Source organism: Chrysochloris asiatica, unplaced genomic scaffold, assembly GCF_000296735.1.
Source record: "Chrysochloris asiatica unplaced genomic scaffold, ChrAsi1.0 scaffold00014, whole genome shotgun sequence".
Lineage (NCBI taxonomy): Eukaryota > Metazoa > Chordata > Mammalia > Afrosoricida > Chrysochloridae > Chrysochloris > Chrysochloris asiatica.
The window spans coordinates 13,938,568-13,954,412 of record NW_006408532.1 but is presented as its reverse complement, the minus strand read 5'-3'; the positions used below and the strand labels follow the sequence as shown (position 1 = coordinate 13,954,412).

The following is a 15,845-nucleotide window of genomic DNA, read 5'->3' as shown; positions in this document are numbered from 1 at the left end:
CCACTCTCATGGCTTCCTCATCAAGCTCCTATCATCGCTTCTGCTTCTGGGACTTTCATGAGTTGTTTCGGCCTCTTACTACCCCCTCACCACACTCAGTACTGGCTCTTCTCAAACTAAACTACCTGAAGTACAGTTAAGTCCGGGCTGCAACTTTTGATTCCACTAGTGAAGTTTTAGGAAGTAGGATTTATAAACCAGAGAGTCATTTCTAGCCTCCTAGAGTGGTTGCCGTAGGCTCTGAGGGGCCACTGCCAAGATGACTGACAGACTTGCCAGTTTCTTCCAATTGAGACCCACTCAAACACTCAAACCTTTTCTGTGTCTAGAGGCCCCACTACCATGAGGTGTTCATGTCTTCTGTGGTGTTCATAAAATTAGCCTCTCCCAGGATGAGGGCAACAGGAAGGCCCCCTTACTTCAAAGGAACTATCACCCCTACCCACAGAGACGTGCCTTGCATACAGGGCAACCCTATGGAAGCACATCCATCTGTGTTCCATACTTTCTGTCAGGGTCTTTCAGGCTAAACAGTGCTGCACATAGAACATCAACAGGTTCCTACTGAGCTGCCCTCTCCAAGCTCAGTGTAAGTCCTTCTTACTGCCTCCCCTTACTATGAAGAGGGGATGTTAATGCAGACAAGATCTCCCCATAGTCTTCTTTTGTTTCAGAGTAGTTCTGTTGTTCACATCATTCAAGATGAGAGCACAACAAACCCCTCTGAGAGGACAAGCTACTTTTCAGGCACTGTCCCATCTTTGTTCATACAAAGCATAGAACTTAGAAACAAGAAAGTCTGCAAGAGTGTGGTTCTGGTGTCTCCTGCCCCACACATATCAAGCACAACACTTCATTTCCTGCATCGGTGGTACTCTTCCCAAGTCCCCACATCAATGGAGGTACACAGACCCGACTCACGTCTTTAATAAATGAGTACCACCTCTGGAAGGTGTGTTTGGAAATGAGTAAGAATACTTTTTATTGTCTTAGTACAATAAAAGTATTGATATTAGTGGGCCAGAGCCATTAAACTGAACACTTTGTGGCATCCAGGACAGATCCACACAAGAAAGCTTTACCTCCATCAAAATGCCAAAGTGCCCCCTTCATGAACATAGTCATGGCCCATTCAAGTCAATCTTCCAGAGCAAAGAACCATTGTGTCCCCAGTAGTAGTAGAGACTCCTGGGGGAAATGGTTTATTAAGATGAGTGTCTTCTAGGTTCTCTCTATCAAGGTCTCAGAAGTCTAAAGGTTCCAGTTTTACTTTGGGCACCATGTTTTTAAGCCTTCGAGGCTGTAGAGCCTTTGGCTCCTACAGATGAAAGATCTCTCTTTTCACTCCCCCGATGATATGTATGTAGCCCTCAAATAACCCTACAGGGGCATACACAGGACAAATCACTTGACCAGAAATCAATTTTCAGAGGGGGCTACAGCAGGTACCTGTAGCAGATCCTCACCCAGTGTCAATTGTATTATAAATGATGCCTTCCTGTTCACACAGTGATGACAGATCTGTTGATAGTGTTGTTTCTTTCTTTAAAGTCCATCTCCCTGATAAGAGAGCAGAAAACTTACCTTGAAGCTTCAAAGGATTGCTATGCAGAAGTTCCATGGTGCATTTGAACAAAAAAGAAAGAAAGAAGTAAATGGCTTTGTCAATCAGAACAAGTGAGATGGAAGCTGTCTGATTATAAATGCAGTCTACACCTGCCCAGAGCAGAATAGGCATCTGGAAAACAGACATTCACTTTTACAGCAAATTACTCTAGTGTGAGGAATTCATTATATAGAGTGGCAATATTGTTACATTTCATTTATAACATATACATATCATGTTACAATGTGTTCCTATGCATTTGAAAGAACGTGTTGCCTGTCATTAAATATTTTCTGCTTCATGTTCCTTTTATATCATTTAAATACTCTTCAGATTGTTTGGCTTGACACCCAGCCTGAAGCTTTTTCAGATTCTAAGTGGAGACGGCTGTGTTTAGAACCCTTAGTCTATTTCAGCAGCCCCCTCAACTTGTACAGTGCCAGGAACAAGCTGGGACCCCATCATATGCAGAGGGAACCTGAGGGTAGAGAGCCGTTAGGCAGATGAACTTGGGATAGTCTCAAGTGCCAGTTACACTGGGGTGCCTGCCAAGTAGAGAGATGGGGTCACATGTTTTCCTAAAGAGAGACTGACTTTTGAGGAATGACTTAGTCCAGGCTACTTCAGTAAAGAGGATGCAGGGCAGTGAGGCTACATCAAATAGCCCGTAGTGTCCATCAAGGAAAAAAGAAGAGAGAAAGAAAAGGTCTATGGGTGTATTTTGAAATCCAAGCTACCTCGGAATTTTAAGTTAGGACTTAAATCGTAACAAAGGTAGAATCGTTTTTCTTCTTTCCTTTTTGGTCCTTTAACTTCCCTTACTCCCCCCAGAGATAGACCCATTTTGCCTCTCTCTCTTTTCTCTAACCACCTAGTTTGTCTGACCCAAGGATTCAACCTAACCACCTTCACCATGTGACCTGCTTTGTCTGAGCATTGATTTCCATTTCAACACCAGCTGTAATTTCTGTTCTGTGTGTTGTCTGTCACGCTCCCCTAGCATCAACGGTATATCAGAATTGAATGCTGCTTAGGGCATGGGTACTTGTGGTTTTAAGAATTAATCTTTTCTTCAGTTAGCAAAGACTTTACAAATATTAGAGAACTTGGAATTTGGGGTTTAATCAGACATTTTCTGTTTAATGTAAAAAAAATAAATAAATAAAACAAAAAGCAATGGAATTTAACTCAAAAATCAAACCATCCATCTGCAAACCCCTGTGATAAGCACTTTGTGGTTGTTGAGTGCCGTCAAGTCGGTTCCAACTCACAGTGTATAGTTTTCAAGGAGTGGCTGGTGAGTTTGAACTGCTGACCTTGCAGTTCAAACCAATCTTGCAGTCCAGTGCTTATCCTACTGCACCACATCAGGGCTGACATAGGCATCTTGTTGTTGTTGTTAAGTGCCGTCAAGTTGGTTCTGACTCACAGAGACCCTGTATAGGGTTTCTGAGGAGAGGCTGGTGGGTAGGAGATACAAAGTAACAAAGACACCATCCTTGACCTTGAGAGACTTGCATTCTAATTGTGTTGTTGTTAAGTGCAGTGGAGTTGATTCCAAACCACCCTGTATAGGATTTCCAAGGAGCAGCTGGTGAGTTTGAACTGTTCACCTTGAGATTAAAATAATCTTACTGTTCAATGCTTATCCTGTAGTGCCACACAAGGACTCTAATAAGGGACCCAAAAATGTGTATAGATAACAATGGTACAGGGCCAATTAAGGAATCGAAAATTAAAAGGCTTTCCTTTTCTAAGAAATAAGCAGAATTAGAAGACACCTGATGTTTCTCAGGGTTTTACAATTTTTGTTGTGTGTTTTTTTGTTTGTTCATATTTGAATGCTTTCTGGTAGGCCCTTTCTGCCTTCATTACCCACCATTCTTTTAGAAGAAATAGTATACTTCCAGGAAGCCCCCCTAAAGCTTAAAAATACAGTTGGAGTAATGATTCTCAAAGTGTGATCGCCAAGCCTGCAGCATCCGCATCATCTGGGCACTTGTGAGAAATGCAGGTGCTCGGGTCCCATCCCAGATTCACCAGATCAGAAATTCCGGGTGACGCCCAGGCACCTGTATTTTCACAAGCCTTCTAGGGAGGATTGTAGCTTGAGAACCACTGGCTCACAGAATGGGGGCTGTAAGCTATAGGGAGCATTCTTCCCTGACCTGTGCCCTGCAGCCTTCCAGCCCACCAGAGTGCTTGCTGTCAAAAGGATTCCACTGGCAGGGAAGTAGAGGAAACACTGCAAAGTAGATATGCATTTAAGATATTTACCACATCTGCTTTCCTATTAAAGGCTCTAAGAAGTCCCGCACTGAGAAGGGATTTACTTAATTTTGTTTAATCATCTGCTCCGGTAACTATCTGGACACGGACTATATGAGGGGGCTTCAGAAAGTTCGTGGAAAAGTTATACTATTTAGCCCCCTTGTATAATTGTATAATACCTGCAAACAACCCGTTGCTTAGTATTCCCCAGAATACATTTTGAGAGAATGTCTAGAGAGATCTTTGCCCTGAATACCATCAGTACTAATCTTGACCTAGGTAAGAGACTTCCTCCTTACCAAAATGATGGGAATATGTACTTTACAGTTGTCTAAAATCAAAACCAAACCATTGCCTTCAGTCCGTTCCAACTCATGGCAAACCCACATGTTACAGAGTAGAACTAAGAGAAAATCAAACTTTAGATCAATTCAGCCTGTTCCCGTGTCTTCCTTGCTGTCCACTACATCTCCATCTGTAGGGTCAACACTCATTACCATTTCTCCTCAGTCAGAAAACATGGTGGCCTGCCTGAGACAACTTCAAGTCTACACTGCGTGTGGTCTCCATGTCTCCATTCTCTCCACATTTGTGAGACTTGTGCAATTAGATTACAAAGGATGCATAGATCTTTCTTGGTCTATGCATTTTTGTGATGAACACTCATTATCAAATACTTCTTAAATCTGTCTTTACTAATCTGTCCCAAAGGATCACATCTTTCCATGCTTTTGTGATCTCCTTAACTTTCAAAAATTATGATTTAAATGTAGAATTGAAATTTTTTATCATCGTAGCTTTGTCTAAGGATCCCTGGTAGCGCACTGGTTAAGTGCTGGGTTGCTAACCGAAAGTCAGAACCCACCAGCTCATCCATCAGAAGATAAGCAAGGCAGTCTGTTTCCATAAAAAATACGACTTTGAAAACCCTATAGGGCAGTTCTGCTCTGTCCAGTAGGATTACAGTGAGTCCTAAGCGGCACGGCAGCCACGAGGTTTCGTTTTGGTTTCGGTTTTTCGTTTTCTCTACGTCATATCGTTGCCCATCTGACTTGAAGACATCTACAGTCAGTAAACAGGAGCTAGATGTGTCTATTAGGCCATTCGTGTATTTTTTATCTCACTTATTCCTTAAAATGGGGAAGGGGGAAGCCTGTGAGGTAGGTTTTATTAACCCCAATTTACAGGCAAATACACTGAGAAGTTTACAGGTGAGAAACTTGTCCCAGATTACAAAACGAGTGGTTTGGCATGCAGAGGAAGATTGCTTGGGCTTGACTCTCTCTTCAGTCACTTACCAGCTGTGTGATATTGACTGATTTAGTTCACCTCTCTGTGCCTCGGTTTCCTCTTCTGAAAGATGAGTCTAGCATTAGTGTCTAACCCACAGGGTTGTAAGACTTTCACATTGAAGGACACTAGGACAGAGAAAGTGTAATGTCAGTAAACACCAGCTAGACAAAGAGACAGAAGAGTTGAGAGGATCCCCAACATGGTACAACTCAAGTACTTTAACAGCAATAAACACTCAATATGCATTTGTGGATTGAGTGGCTGGGTGGACTGTGCGGCACAATGTCTGCTCCGTGCACCACAGCCCACTGGGAGATGAGCCATAATCAATCGTGTGAACCAGGAGGATTTAAATGGATGCGGTCACTCCTGGCTTTGTGATGTTTCTCATGAAGCTCTTTCTGCTGCTCCAGGTTCTCATCCTGGCTCCAGATCTCCACATCATCATTTCCAGGGCTGGATCTACATTTTTAGTTGTGATTTGTTCTAGGGCATTTGGAGGCCATAATTGACTGAAAATGATGGTATGAATTGGAGACATTTTGGTGTTACGCTAAGTAAATGGAATACTTTTTAACTTCCTAAAAATTATTCCAGAATACCTTTCATGACACTGTTTGCCTTTTGGAGCCTCTTCCTCATCACCAGTTTTAATGAAAAACAGAATCCGGGCATTCTAATGGTGGAATCTTAGTTTCCTGCAGAGTTGAAGAATTTTGTCCAGCCACTATTAGGTTGTAGTCTAGAAAATAGTGGCAATTCCTGTATTACAGCCATGGCATTTCAGGGAAGTGGTAGGAGACAAGCAAGCAATGAGGACTGAGAGCATCCTTTCCATGGGGATGAGAACTGATGTGGGTCAGTCATCCTCCAGCAAGTCTCTCAGATTCCAGTGTGATGTAGCACCAACACAAGGCCACCCTTAGATACTGAAATAATGCACACTTGCAAGGGTACCATTTGCGCTCATGACCACCAGTATGAGCTGTAGGGTGTGGAGGGGTGGGAGGGAGTGGGGTCACCCTAGCTTCCTGGGTGGACCAGAGATTAGCTATTTGGTGTTTATATGGCTGACACATCTGGTTTCTCTACAAGAGATAGTACAGACAACATGCGTAGTGATGTACTGCTGAGACCAAAAGAGCATTTCCATCAGGTGAGTACCAGGGAATGTAAGATAGCAGTGCTACTGCCACCCCACACCTGTCACCGCAGTACTGTCTGTGGTTTGACCACTCACTCACTCACCATTATTCACACAAGATTCATATATGTAGCAGGCCTTGCCAAAGTGTGGTAGCTTTGTCTATAGGATAAGCACTGGACTGTGAACCACAGCTCAGTGTTCAAACCCACCAGCCGCTCCATGGGAGAAAGACGAGGCTTTCAACTCCCACTAAGATTTACAGCTTTCAAAACCCTCTATAGTCACTGAGTCAGAACCGACTCTATGGCACTTAGCAACAACAATCAAAGCCAAGAAATTGCAGCGTAGCATAGATGAATAATAATATAACAGCATGCACAAATACAAGTGCCGATGATGCCGCAGGCACTAGTCTAAGCACTTTCCATATATATTCATTTTATCCTCAAAACAACCTAAAGAGGTAAATACCGTTTTACCCTCACTTTATAGGAGCCCTGGTGGTGCAGTGAGTTTAGCATTGGGCTAACTGCAAGGTTGGTGGTGCAAACCCACCAGCTGCTCCATGAGAGACAGATGGGCTGCCTGTTCCAGTAAAGATTTGCAGTCTTGGAATCCCACAGCAGCAGTTCTCTGTTCTATAGGATTGCTGTGAGGGGATCAACTGGATAGCGGGGGGTTTAATATAGATGAGGAAACTGAGGTACAGAGACAGTGAGTGGCACGCTTACAGCCACACAACTAAAAGGTGGCAGAGCCAGGATTTGATTTTAGAAATTCTGGCTGCAATGTCTCTGCTTTTATCAATTATTTTCGCTTATAAAGGAGGAAATATTGCATTCATTTCTAAGTCAGACACAGGTTAGGATCCTGGTGTGGCTCTGTAGGATAAGCACTGGACTGCTAATCACAAGGTTCAAACGAACCATCTGCTCCTTAGAAAACCCTATCCAGGGTCACTATGAGTCAGAACTGACTCAATGGCACTTACCAGGAACAAGCCGTTGTTGTTGTGATGTGCTGTGGAGTCAGTTCCGACTCATAGTGACCCTGCATAGGGTTTCCGAGGCTGTAAATCTTTACAGGAGCAGAAAGCCTCATCTTTCTCCCGCGGAACAGCTGGTAGTTTTGAACTGCTGACCCTGAGGTTAGCAGCCCGATTCGTAACTACTATGCTACCAGAGCTCCTTAGCAACAAACAATACATTAATAATATTCAAGTTTAAGGCAAGAAATATTATTAGAGATGAGGGACATTTTATAAAAATGAAAGAGTTCATTCAGCAGGAAGACATAACAACTTTAATGTTCATGTACCTAGTAACATAGCTACAAAATATATAAAGCAAAAATTTGGTTGACAGAACCCAAAGGAAATGGACAAATCCTCCATTATAGCTGGAGACTGTAACACACTCCTCTTAATAAGTGATAGAACAAACAGACAAAACATAACAGCAAGGACATAGAATATTTGATGAACACTACTGATTTATTTATCTGTTAAGCACTAGCCCCAACAACTATAGAAGGCATATTCATTTGTTGTATACATGGACCATTCATCGTTGTTGATCGTGTGCTGGGTTATACAGCAATAATAGCAAGTTTCAAGTGATTGAATAAAACAGAGTATCTTCTCTGACCTTATTAGAATTAGGTTGTTGTTTTTAGGTGCCATTGAGTCAGTACTGACTCATAGATACCCTATGCACAACAGAATGAAACACTGCCCAGTCCTGAGCCAACCTCACAATTGTTGCCACGCTTGAGCCCATTGAGGCTGCCACTTTGCCAATCCATATCATTGGGGTCTTCCTCTTTTTCTCTGACCCCTCCACCTTACCAAATATGATAACCGTCTCCAGGGACTGGTCCCTCCTGACAATATGTCTGAAGTATGAGAGACAAAGTCTGGCCATCTTGGCCTCCTTGGAGCACTCTGGCTGCACTTCTTCCAACACAGATCTGTTGGTTCTATGGGCAGCCCATGGTACTTTCCATGTTCTCCTCCAACACCATAACTCAAATGCATCAGTTCTTCTACGATCTTCCTTTTTCAAAACTGTCCAACTTTTACATTCATATGAGCTTATTGAAAATACCATGGCTTGGGTCAGGCGCGCCTTAGTCTTCAAGCTGACATCTTTGCTCTTCAACACTTTAAAAAGGTCTTGTGCAGAAAATTTGTCTAATGCAATACGTCGTTTGAGTTCTTGGCTGCTTCTTCCATGAGTGTTGATGGTTGATCCAAGAATAATGAAGTCTCTGACAGTTTCAATTTTTGTCTCCATTGATAAGAATGTTGTTTTTTGGTCCAGTGGTAAGGATTTTTGTTTTCTTTACATTGAGATGCAATCCACACCGAAGGCTATGGACTTTGAAATTCACAGCCCAACTCAACCACCACGCTGCCAGAGCTTCTCAGAATTAGGTTAGACATCAGTAATGATAATAATGAGAAAATACCCAAATGTGTTGAAATTAATGCCACAATTAGAAGTTATTGAAGATGCAAAGAAGAGATGACAGTGGAAATTAGAAAATGTTTTGAAGGAAACAATACTAAACGTACAACATACAAAATGTGTGGGATGCAGCGAAAGCAGCACATAATGGAAGATTCATACATAAAAAGATCAGGAAAGGAAAAGGTTTGAGACTTTCATGTAAGTTTTCATCCCAAGAAGCTACAGAGGGATCAACAAATTAAACTCAAATGAGAAAATAAGGAAATAATAAGGATGAAGGCAAAAATCAATGAAAGAGAAAACAGGCATACAATAAAGAAAATCAACAAAACTCAAAAGTTGGTTCCTTAAAAACGCCATTGCAGTTACGTGTAAGACACCGCACCTGAATAGAATATGTTTATTTCCTTCTTCCCACTGCCCTGCCACCTACTAAATTCTGAATTCGGAGATTGGTTTAGATTGGGATTTTTAAAAAAAAGCTAGTTCTCCTCCTGCAGAAATGCTGGTATTAGTTTGTCAATTCCCTTTTTGACATTGAGTCTCTGCAAATTTTTTTCTAACTCTTCTCCTGTCTCTGTTTGTTCCATGCTAAGCAGATGGCCCAGAAATTAGCCAAAAGCAGAAAGAAGGTGCAGTACAAACAACATCAGCGTGGTGTTATGCCTGTTCTTTTCATTTATTTACGTTTTGCCTTTTTATTATTTCGTGTTTTTGTTTTCTGCATCCAGCAAGTTTTTGTTCCGATTTTCTTTTCGAACCGCCCCATAAATCAGCATTTCTCCAAAATCCGTTGCCTAAAGTAGTCGTTTTTCTGTTGCTCATTAGTCATTTCACTTCAGAGTAACGACAGGGAGCAGATTGGAGATGCTAAATGAATCATCTGGGAGTGTGAACATTTCACCCTTGCAGGAGGACTGATGTGGCAGGGACTTGGATCTATTCAATTAGAGCTATGTCTGACTTGTGCATTTGTCAGATTGCTGGATGCAAAAAAGAAAACTCGCTAATAACCACACGTGTGCAGAGTTCAGCCCTAAATCAAACAAATTGTTATGCTTTGGGGGGAGGGGGGGTTGTGGAGCTTCTAGGTGCTTATGAACTACTCCTGGGACAGTGAGGCATTGGGGCTCTTTCTTCAAGGGATGGTTTCTGGAGTGGGTTACTGTTTCTGGGGTGCTGTGGTGGTGTGAAAACGTGAAGACCCTCTTACCAGAACAGTCTCGTAACAGCTTCAACTCACACCTACTGTGAACATTGTTTCAATCAGCTCCAGCAGGAAAAACTCTGGCTCCTCATCAGCTACCAGCTTTTCCTTCTACCCTAGTAGGAAAGACCCATCACAGTCAGCGTTCCCACAGTGAAGTCCGCTGCTGTGAGTTGCTGAGGCTTCACGGGGGAAAACAAAGGCTGTTTTGTATTTTCCCCTCCGTAACCTGGAGCTGCTAACTCATATCCATGTATCCATCCTCTGTGTGGGGCCTTCAGCTTTGGGAATCTGATTCTGGAGTCTGCATTGCTGTTCTGGTGACTGTGTCTCGGGGCCTCTGTGTTGAGCTAACCTTTCGCTGGCAGCTAGGTTGGAATCCTTTTTAAAGTTGCCTCTTGGTGCATTTTTCCTCTCAGGCTCCTGAAGGTGAATCCCAACCAATGACAGAGGTGGATCTTTTCATTTCTACCCAGAGAATCAAAGTGCTGAATGCTGACACACAGGTATGAGCCCACCCCACCTTTCCCCTGGGGGGAGGAAGCTTAGAAGCGAGACGGGTCAGAGATGGTGCCCAAGTCTGTGGAGCAGCTGTGCCCAGATGCTGGGCTCTGTACAAGCTGGAAGCTAGTGGCTCTGCAAGTTCTGCTACTGGGAGTATTAAAGAGCAAAGGAAAAATGAAAACACAGATGTTGTATATTAACAATTCTCATCAGAGGATTCTTCCATGTGAACCAGGTTATTTTAGCCTTTTAAGAGCTTTTATTTAAAACCACACACAGACATGCCTGCATGTGAAAAAAAAAGACAACAATCCATGTAGAGTTTTAGCTTCTTTTTTTTCTTAATTTTAACTTTTCCAGCAGAGGTTCCCAAACTCACTGCCATTTTATAGCAACCCTATGGGTTTAGTGTGGGTTTGATGACTGCAAAGTTAGCAGTTCAAACCTACCAGCCACTCCTCGGGAGAAAGATGAGACTGTCTGCTCCTATAAAGATTTGCAGCCTCAGAAACCCTCCTCTGTCCTAGACGGTCGCTGTGAGTTGGCTGATAAGCAGAACTTCTTCTACTGGTGGTAAACGTTTGAAATTTCTTCCTTATTTTCAACCTGCCACACATTTTTTGTTCTGGTTATTAGCTGAGGAGAAGGGCTTCAGGCAGAGTGAGGTGGACATAACTGTGCAACAAGGCCTTTCCATGAGCCCGCAAGCCCACCTGTATGTGGCCTGTCCCTGCCTGGGTCACTAGTGCCGCGCTGCCCCTAATATGTCCTCTCCCTCCCGCCCTCCAGGAGACAATGATGGACCACCCCCTGAGGACCATCTCCTACATCGCTGACATCGGGAACATCGTTGTGCTCATGGCCCGCAGGCGGATGCCTCGCCCCAACTCTCAGGAGAACGTGGAAGCCTCCCACCCTTCCCAGGATGGAAAACGGCAGTACAAGATGATCTGTCACGTCTTTGAATCCGAGGATGTAAGGGTGGCTAGCCCCGTTCTTACTCCGGGTGACCTAGGAGATGTTTTCGTGGCCACTGGCTTGGAGCTCCCAAGGAGCAGTTCCCTTCCCATGGGGTTTCTTTGGGTCTCGTGGGGAAGATGAGGAAAGAAAAGCATGGAGAAGCAAAAGTACACTTGGAAATGTTACTCCTTTGTTTCCACTAGAGCATGCTTGAAGCATGTTAGCTGCAGAACTAGAGAGAGCAGGGTGGGAGTCCAGCTGTCACCACACCCGAGCTGGGTGGTCACTAAGCTGCAGTTTCTTGTCACGTAAAATGATAGAAGCTCCCTGATTGGGCTGCTGTGTGACTCAGAAGATACTGTGTGTAGAGCACAACCTAGCACTTGGTATCAAAACAAGACCAGTTGCCATGGAGTCAATTGGGACCCACCCCCATGCCCCTGCCCGTGCAATCCCACGTGTGCAGAGGAGAAGTGCACTCTGTAAGATTTTCAGTGGTTAGGGTCTTTCAGAAGCAAACCATCAGGCTTTCTTCCAAGGTGCTGCTGGGTGGGTTGGAACTGCCGACCTATTGGTTAGGTGCTCACCCATTTGTACCTCCCACCGGGGACTAATCTCAGCTGCCATAGTGTCCATCAAATGTAGTCCAGTAGCCTGCTGGTTGTGGTCAGGACACGCAGCTCTAGATGCATAGAATACAACAGCTGTCTCTTCGATGGCCACTCATAAGCTTTTAAGACCCAAGACACTACTTATCAAAGTAGGATGCTGAACATTATCTTTTATGCTTTACCAGTTGGCTGAGTAGCCCCTTGAGCCAATCCCCTTTTTACAATAGATATTGTGCAATGCTCCCATTCTTGCCTGAAATGAAATTTAAGAAATAATATAATCTCCTCTTTGGAAAAATTGTTTCACAAAATAATCCATACAATCTCCTCTTTGGAAAAATTTTTTCACAGAATAATCCAAGTAATGGCATAAATATAATAGGAAAACAAGTAAAAGTAAAATCACGTTCAGAATACTATGTCAGTGCTTAGGCCCTGTCACACCAGAAGACAGAATGAAGTAGTCAGATGCTTGTGCGTGTTGACGAGCCAGTGTGGGTGTCAGAGAGCATGGTACTCAGCTGAATGTCTTCCACATGTTCTATGTGAAATGTGGGTTCAAAAAGCATGAGTCACCATGTGTGACAGTGACAATCCAAGCTGATAGCGATGGGGTTTATTGGAATTCTGATAACCGTGATCAGTATTGGTACTGATAATTTTCCAAAGTCCGGAAGTGTATCCTGGTAAAGCTATGGGCCAAACAAAGTATCACCTTACCTCAGTTTACACCACTGCAATGGGTACTGTGTACTACAGCCATCCACTCGAAGGCTTTGTGTTTTATGTAAGTTTGAGCTGAGGCCTAAAACATCACAAGTAGCCAATTCTGACTCATGATGCCCCCATGTGTGCAGAATAGAACTGTACTCCATAGAATTCTCATGGCTCTGACAAGTAGAAAGCAGACCTCCTGGCCTGCCTTCTGAGACACCTCTGGGTGGGTTTGAACCACCAACTCTTTGGCTAGTATCCATGCATCTAACTGTGCACATGGTCATCCTGTCTGCATGCTCACCTTTTGAAATTGTGGTAACTTCAACACCTTTTTCTTTTAACCATTTGCATCCCCCAGGGACTCACGGAGTTGACTGAGATAATTTAGGGACACGTGTTACATCTACATGAGTGTCCAGTGGGTTATTTGGCAATTGTTCAGGATGCAGAACCCTTATAATCATGTCGAACCGTCGCTGGCATGGTAGGATGTATAGTGTCTAACTTCTGTCCACTCAATGCCAGTAATTCCCTGCTATCACCCAAATCATCCCTTAATTAAAAAATGACCCATGGCAGACATCAGCGTCTCCTTGTGGAAACCCAGGCCTGGGTGGTGTCTGGGACTCCATAGTCCTGCTAGAAAGGGTACCAGGATGTCTACCAACAGTGCTTCCCTACTGACTGCCATCTTTTTGTCTCTGGCTGCTGTCCCAGGCCCAGCTGATTGCGCAGTCCATTGGGCAGGCTTTTAGTGTGGCATACCAGGAATTCCTCAGGGCCAACGGCATTAACCCTGAAGATCTCAGCCAGAAGGAGTACAGTGACCTGCTCAATACCCAGGACATGTACAACGATGACCTGATCCACTTCTCCAAGTCGGAAAACTGCAAAGATGTAGGTACTTTCCTAAAGCTCGTGTCCAAGCTAGGTGAGCTGGGCAGGAGCCCTGAGTCAAGTTAGAGTGCTGAGAGTCTTTGCTAAGGGCTCCTTCCTGCCTGTCTCGGGCTCCCTTCTCATAATACTGCTAGGAGGAAGATCTAGACAGTAGGGCAGAGCGTCTTCTGCTGCTTGGAATCCTGGAGTGCTGTGGTATGTAGATGCTGAACTCTGCCCTTCTGATACTAGCTAAGGGTACTGATAAAGTTAAATGGCAGTGCCTGATAGAAGTACCAGTCAAAAAGAGCTGTGGTTGGGAGCCTGGAACAAACGAGGGTTTCACAAATAAAGGCTGTGAAACAACATGGTTGTTTCAACTGAGCTGTCTGCAGGAAAACAGGGCCCTTAGAGCTGGCCTGGTGGGCTGGGTATTACTTGGAAAGTATAGTGTAAACTAGAACCATGTACTCAAGAAGTCTTTGTGTTTATCCAAATACATAAAAATATAATGGAATCCTAGACTCTGATAATTAGGAACAGGGGTTAACATCTACATGACAAGCCAGTGGGACATTGGCCAGTCATAGGCCAAGGCTGGGAGGGTCCTCCATTTGGCCAAGGGCAATTAATTCTCCAAGGAAGGGGCCAGCTGCAGAAAGTTCTGGGCAGGTACCAGCAGTGAGTCCTGCGGTGTGTGTGTGAGCATATATGTCTCAATGAATATGAATAAATAAACATACACACACTCACTCTTTGTTGGATGCCTCCAAGAAGTCTCCCACCCTGGGGCATCTCTGTAAACCTTACAAAGTTAGTATCTGAAACCAACCATGGTCCCTGCAGGGTCAGTGAAAGCCACCACCACTGTGCACATGGTCCTCCAGCCTGCACGCTCACCTTTTGAAATTGTGGTAACTTCAGCACCTTTTTATTCAATTTTCTCCGTACAGAGATGTGGTGCTCCATCACATATTTATCTATTTTTAACTCTAGAATGTTAAATATTGGGGCGAATTTGTGGACCCCGTTTATTAATGTCAGAGGGGGGAACAGTGTATAAAATCCAAAAGCTATTTCCTGTAACTGCCACACACCACCAAAGCAACCCCACCACCATTGAAGACTACAGAATAAAAACCTGGTGTGTTGCTGACCTAGATTGCTTATATGAAATAAGAGAATGGCGAGCAAGGATAGAAGCTTGGTTACTTGCCATACAAATCTTACCTCTGGGTGATTTTAAAGAACTAAAATTTATTTTCTCCTAGTTCTTGAGGCTAAACATCCAAATCAGAGTCTTGGCTTTGTGTATTCTTTCCTTATTGGTAGCCCTGGGCTTTCCTTGGTATGTTAGCATTCCTTGGTTTGTAGAGGATCCTTACATGGTATAGGTGTTCCCAGTATGTGTTCTCTCTGTATGAATGTATGTATTCTGCTTTATAACTCAGAAGTGATTAGCTTTAGAATACACTTTACTTTTACATGGCCTCATTGCTATAACAAATAACAACCCAATTTTCAATTACATCTATGAGAATAGGGGTTAGGATTCTAACACATATTGGGGGGGGGGCACCATTTGGTCCATCACAGCCTGTGTTAAATTGTTCAGTACAAACGCCTTAATCCATGGACTACTGAGAAGGGATCTGATGGGGTTGGATCCTTTTAGGAGAGCGTCTTTCTCTTTCAGTAGAGACAGGAATGGGGAGTGGGGAAATGCTTTCTTTTCTGTCACTACCCCATCTGCTTGCTGATTCAGCCTTCCGGTTTTCCCTTTTCAGGTTTTCATAGAGAAGCAGAAAGGAGAAATCCTAGGTGTGGTGATTGTGGAGTCTGGCTGGGGGTCCATCCTGCCAACCGTGATTATAGCCAACATGATGCATGGAGGCCCCGCGGAGAAGTCAGGGAAGTTGAATATCGGAGACCAGATCATGTCCATTAACGGCACCAGCCTTGTGGGCCTGCCCCTGTCAACCTGCCAGAGCATTATTAAGGTACCTGGGCATGGGGGATGTTGTTGCTACTGTTAGCGCTGTCTAGTCGGTTCTGACTAATAGCGGCCCTGTATAGGGGTTCTAAGACTGTAAATCTTTGTGGGAACAGAAAGCCTCATCTTTCTCCCACAGAGAAGCTAGGGGACTCGAACCATTGACCTGTGGTTCATAGTCCATTGCTT

The 15,845-nt window shown here is 43.8% G+C and overlaps 1 protein-coding gene across 1 annotated transcript in view; it reads left to right on the top strand.

Annotated features, from left to right (window-relative positions):
- The window catches only part of APBA1 (amyloid beta (A4) precursor protein-binding, family A, member 1), a 290,053-nt gene that overhangs the window by 260,547 nt on the left and 13,661 nt on the right, over positions 1-15,845 (top strand). Inside the window, exons 6-10 of the mRNA XM_006834910.1 lie at positions 9,388-9,420; positions 10,415-10,501; positions 11,289-11,474; positions 13,505-13,684; positions 15,451-15,663. Coding sequence (XP_006834973.1) covers positions 9,388-9,420; positions 10,415-10,501; positions 11,289-11,474; positions 13,505-13,684; positions 15,451-15,663 — 699 coding nt within the window. The remainder of the gene's footprint in view (positions 1-9,387; positions 9,421-10,414; positions 10,502-11,288; positions 11,475-13,504; positions 13,685-15,450; positions 15,664-15,845) is intronic.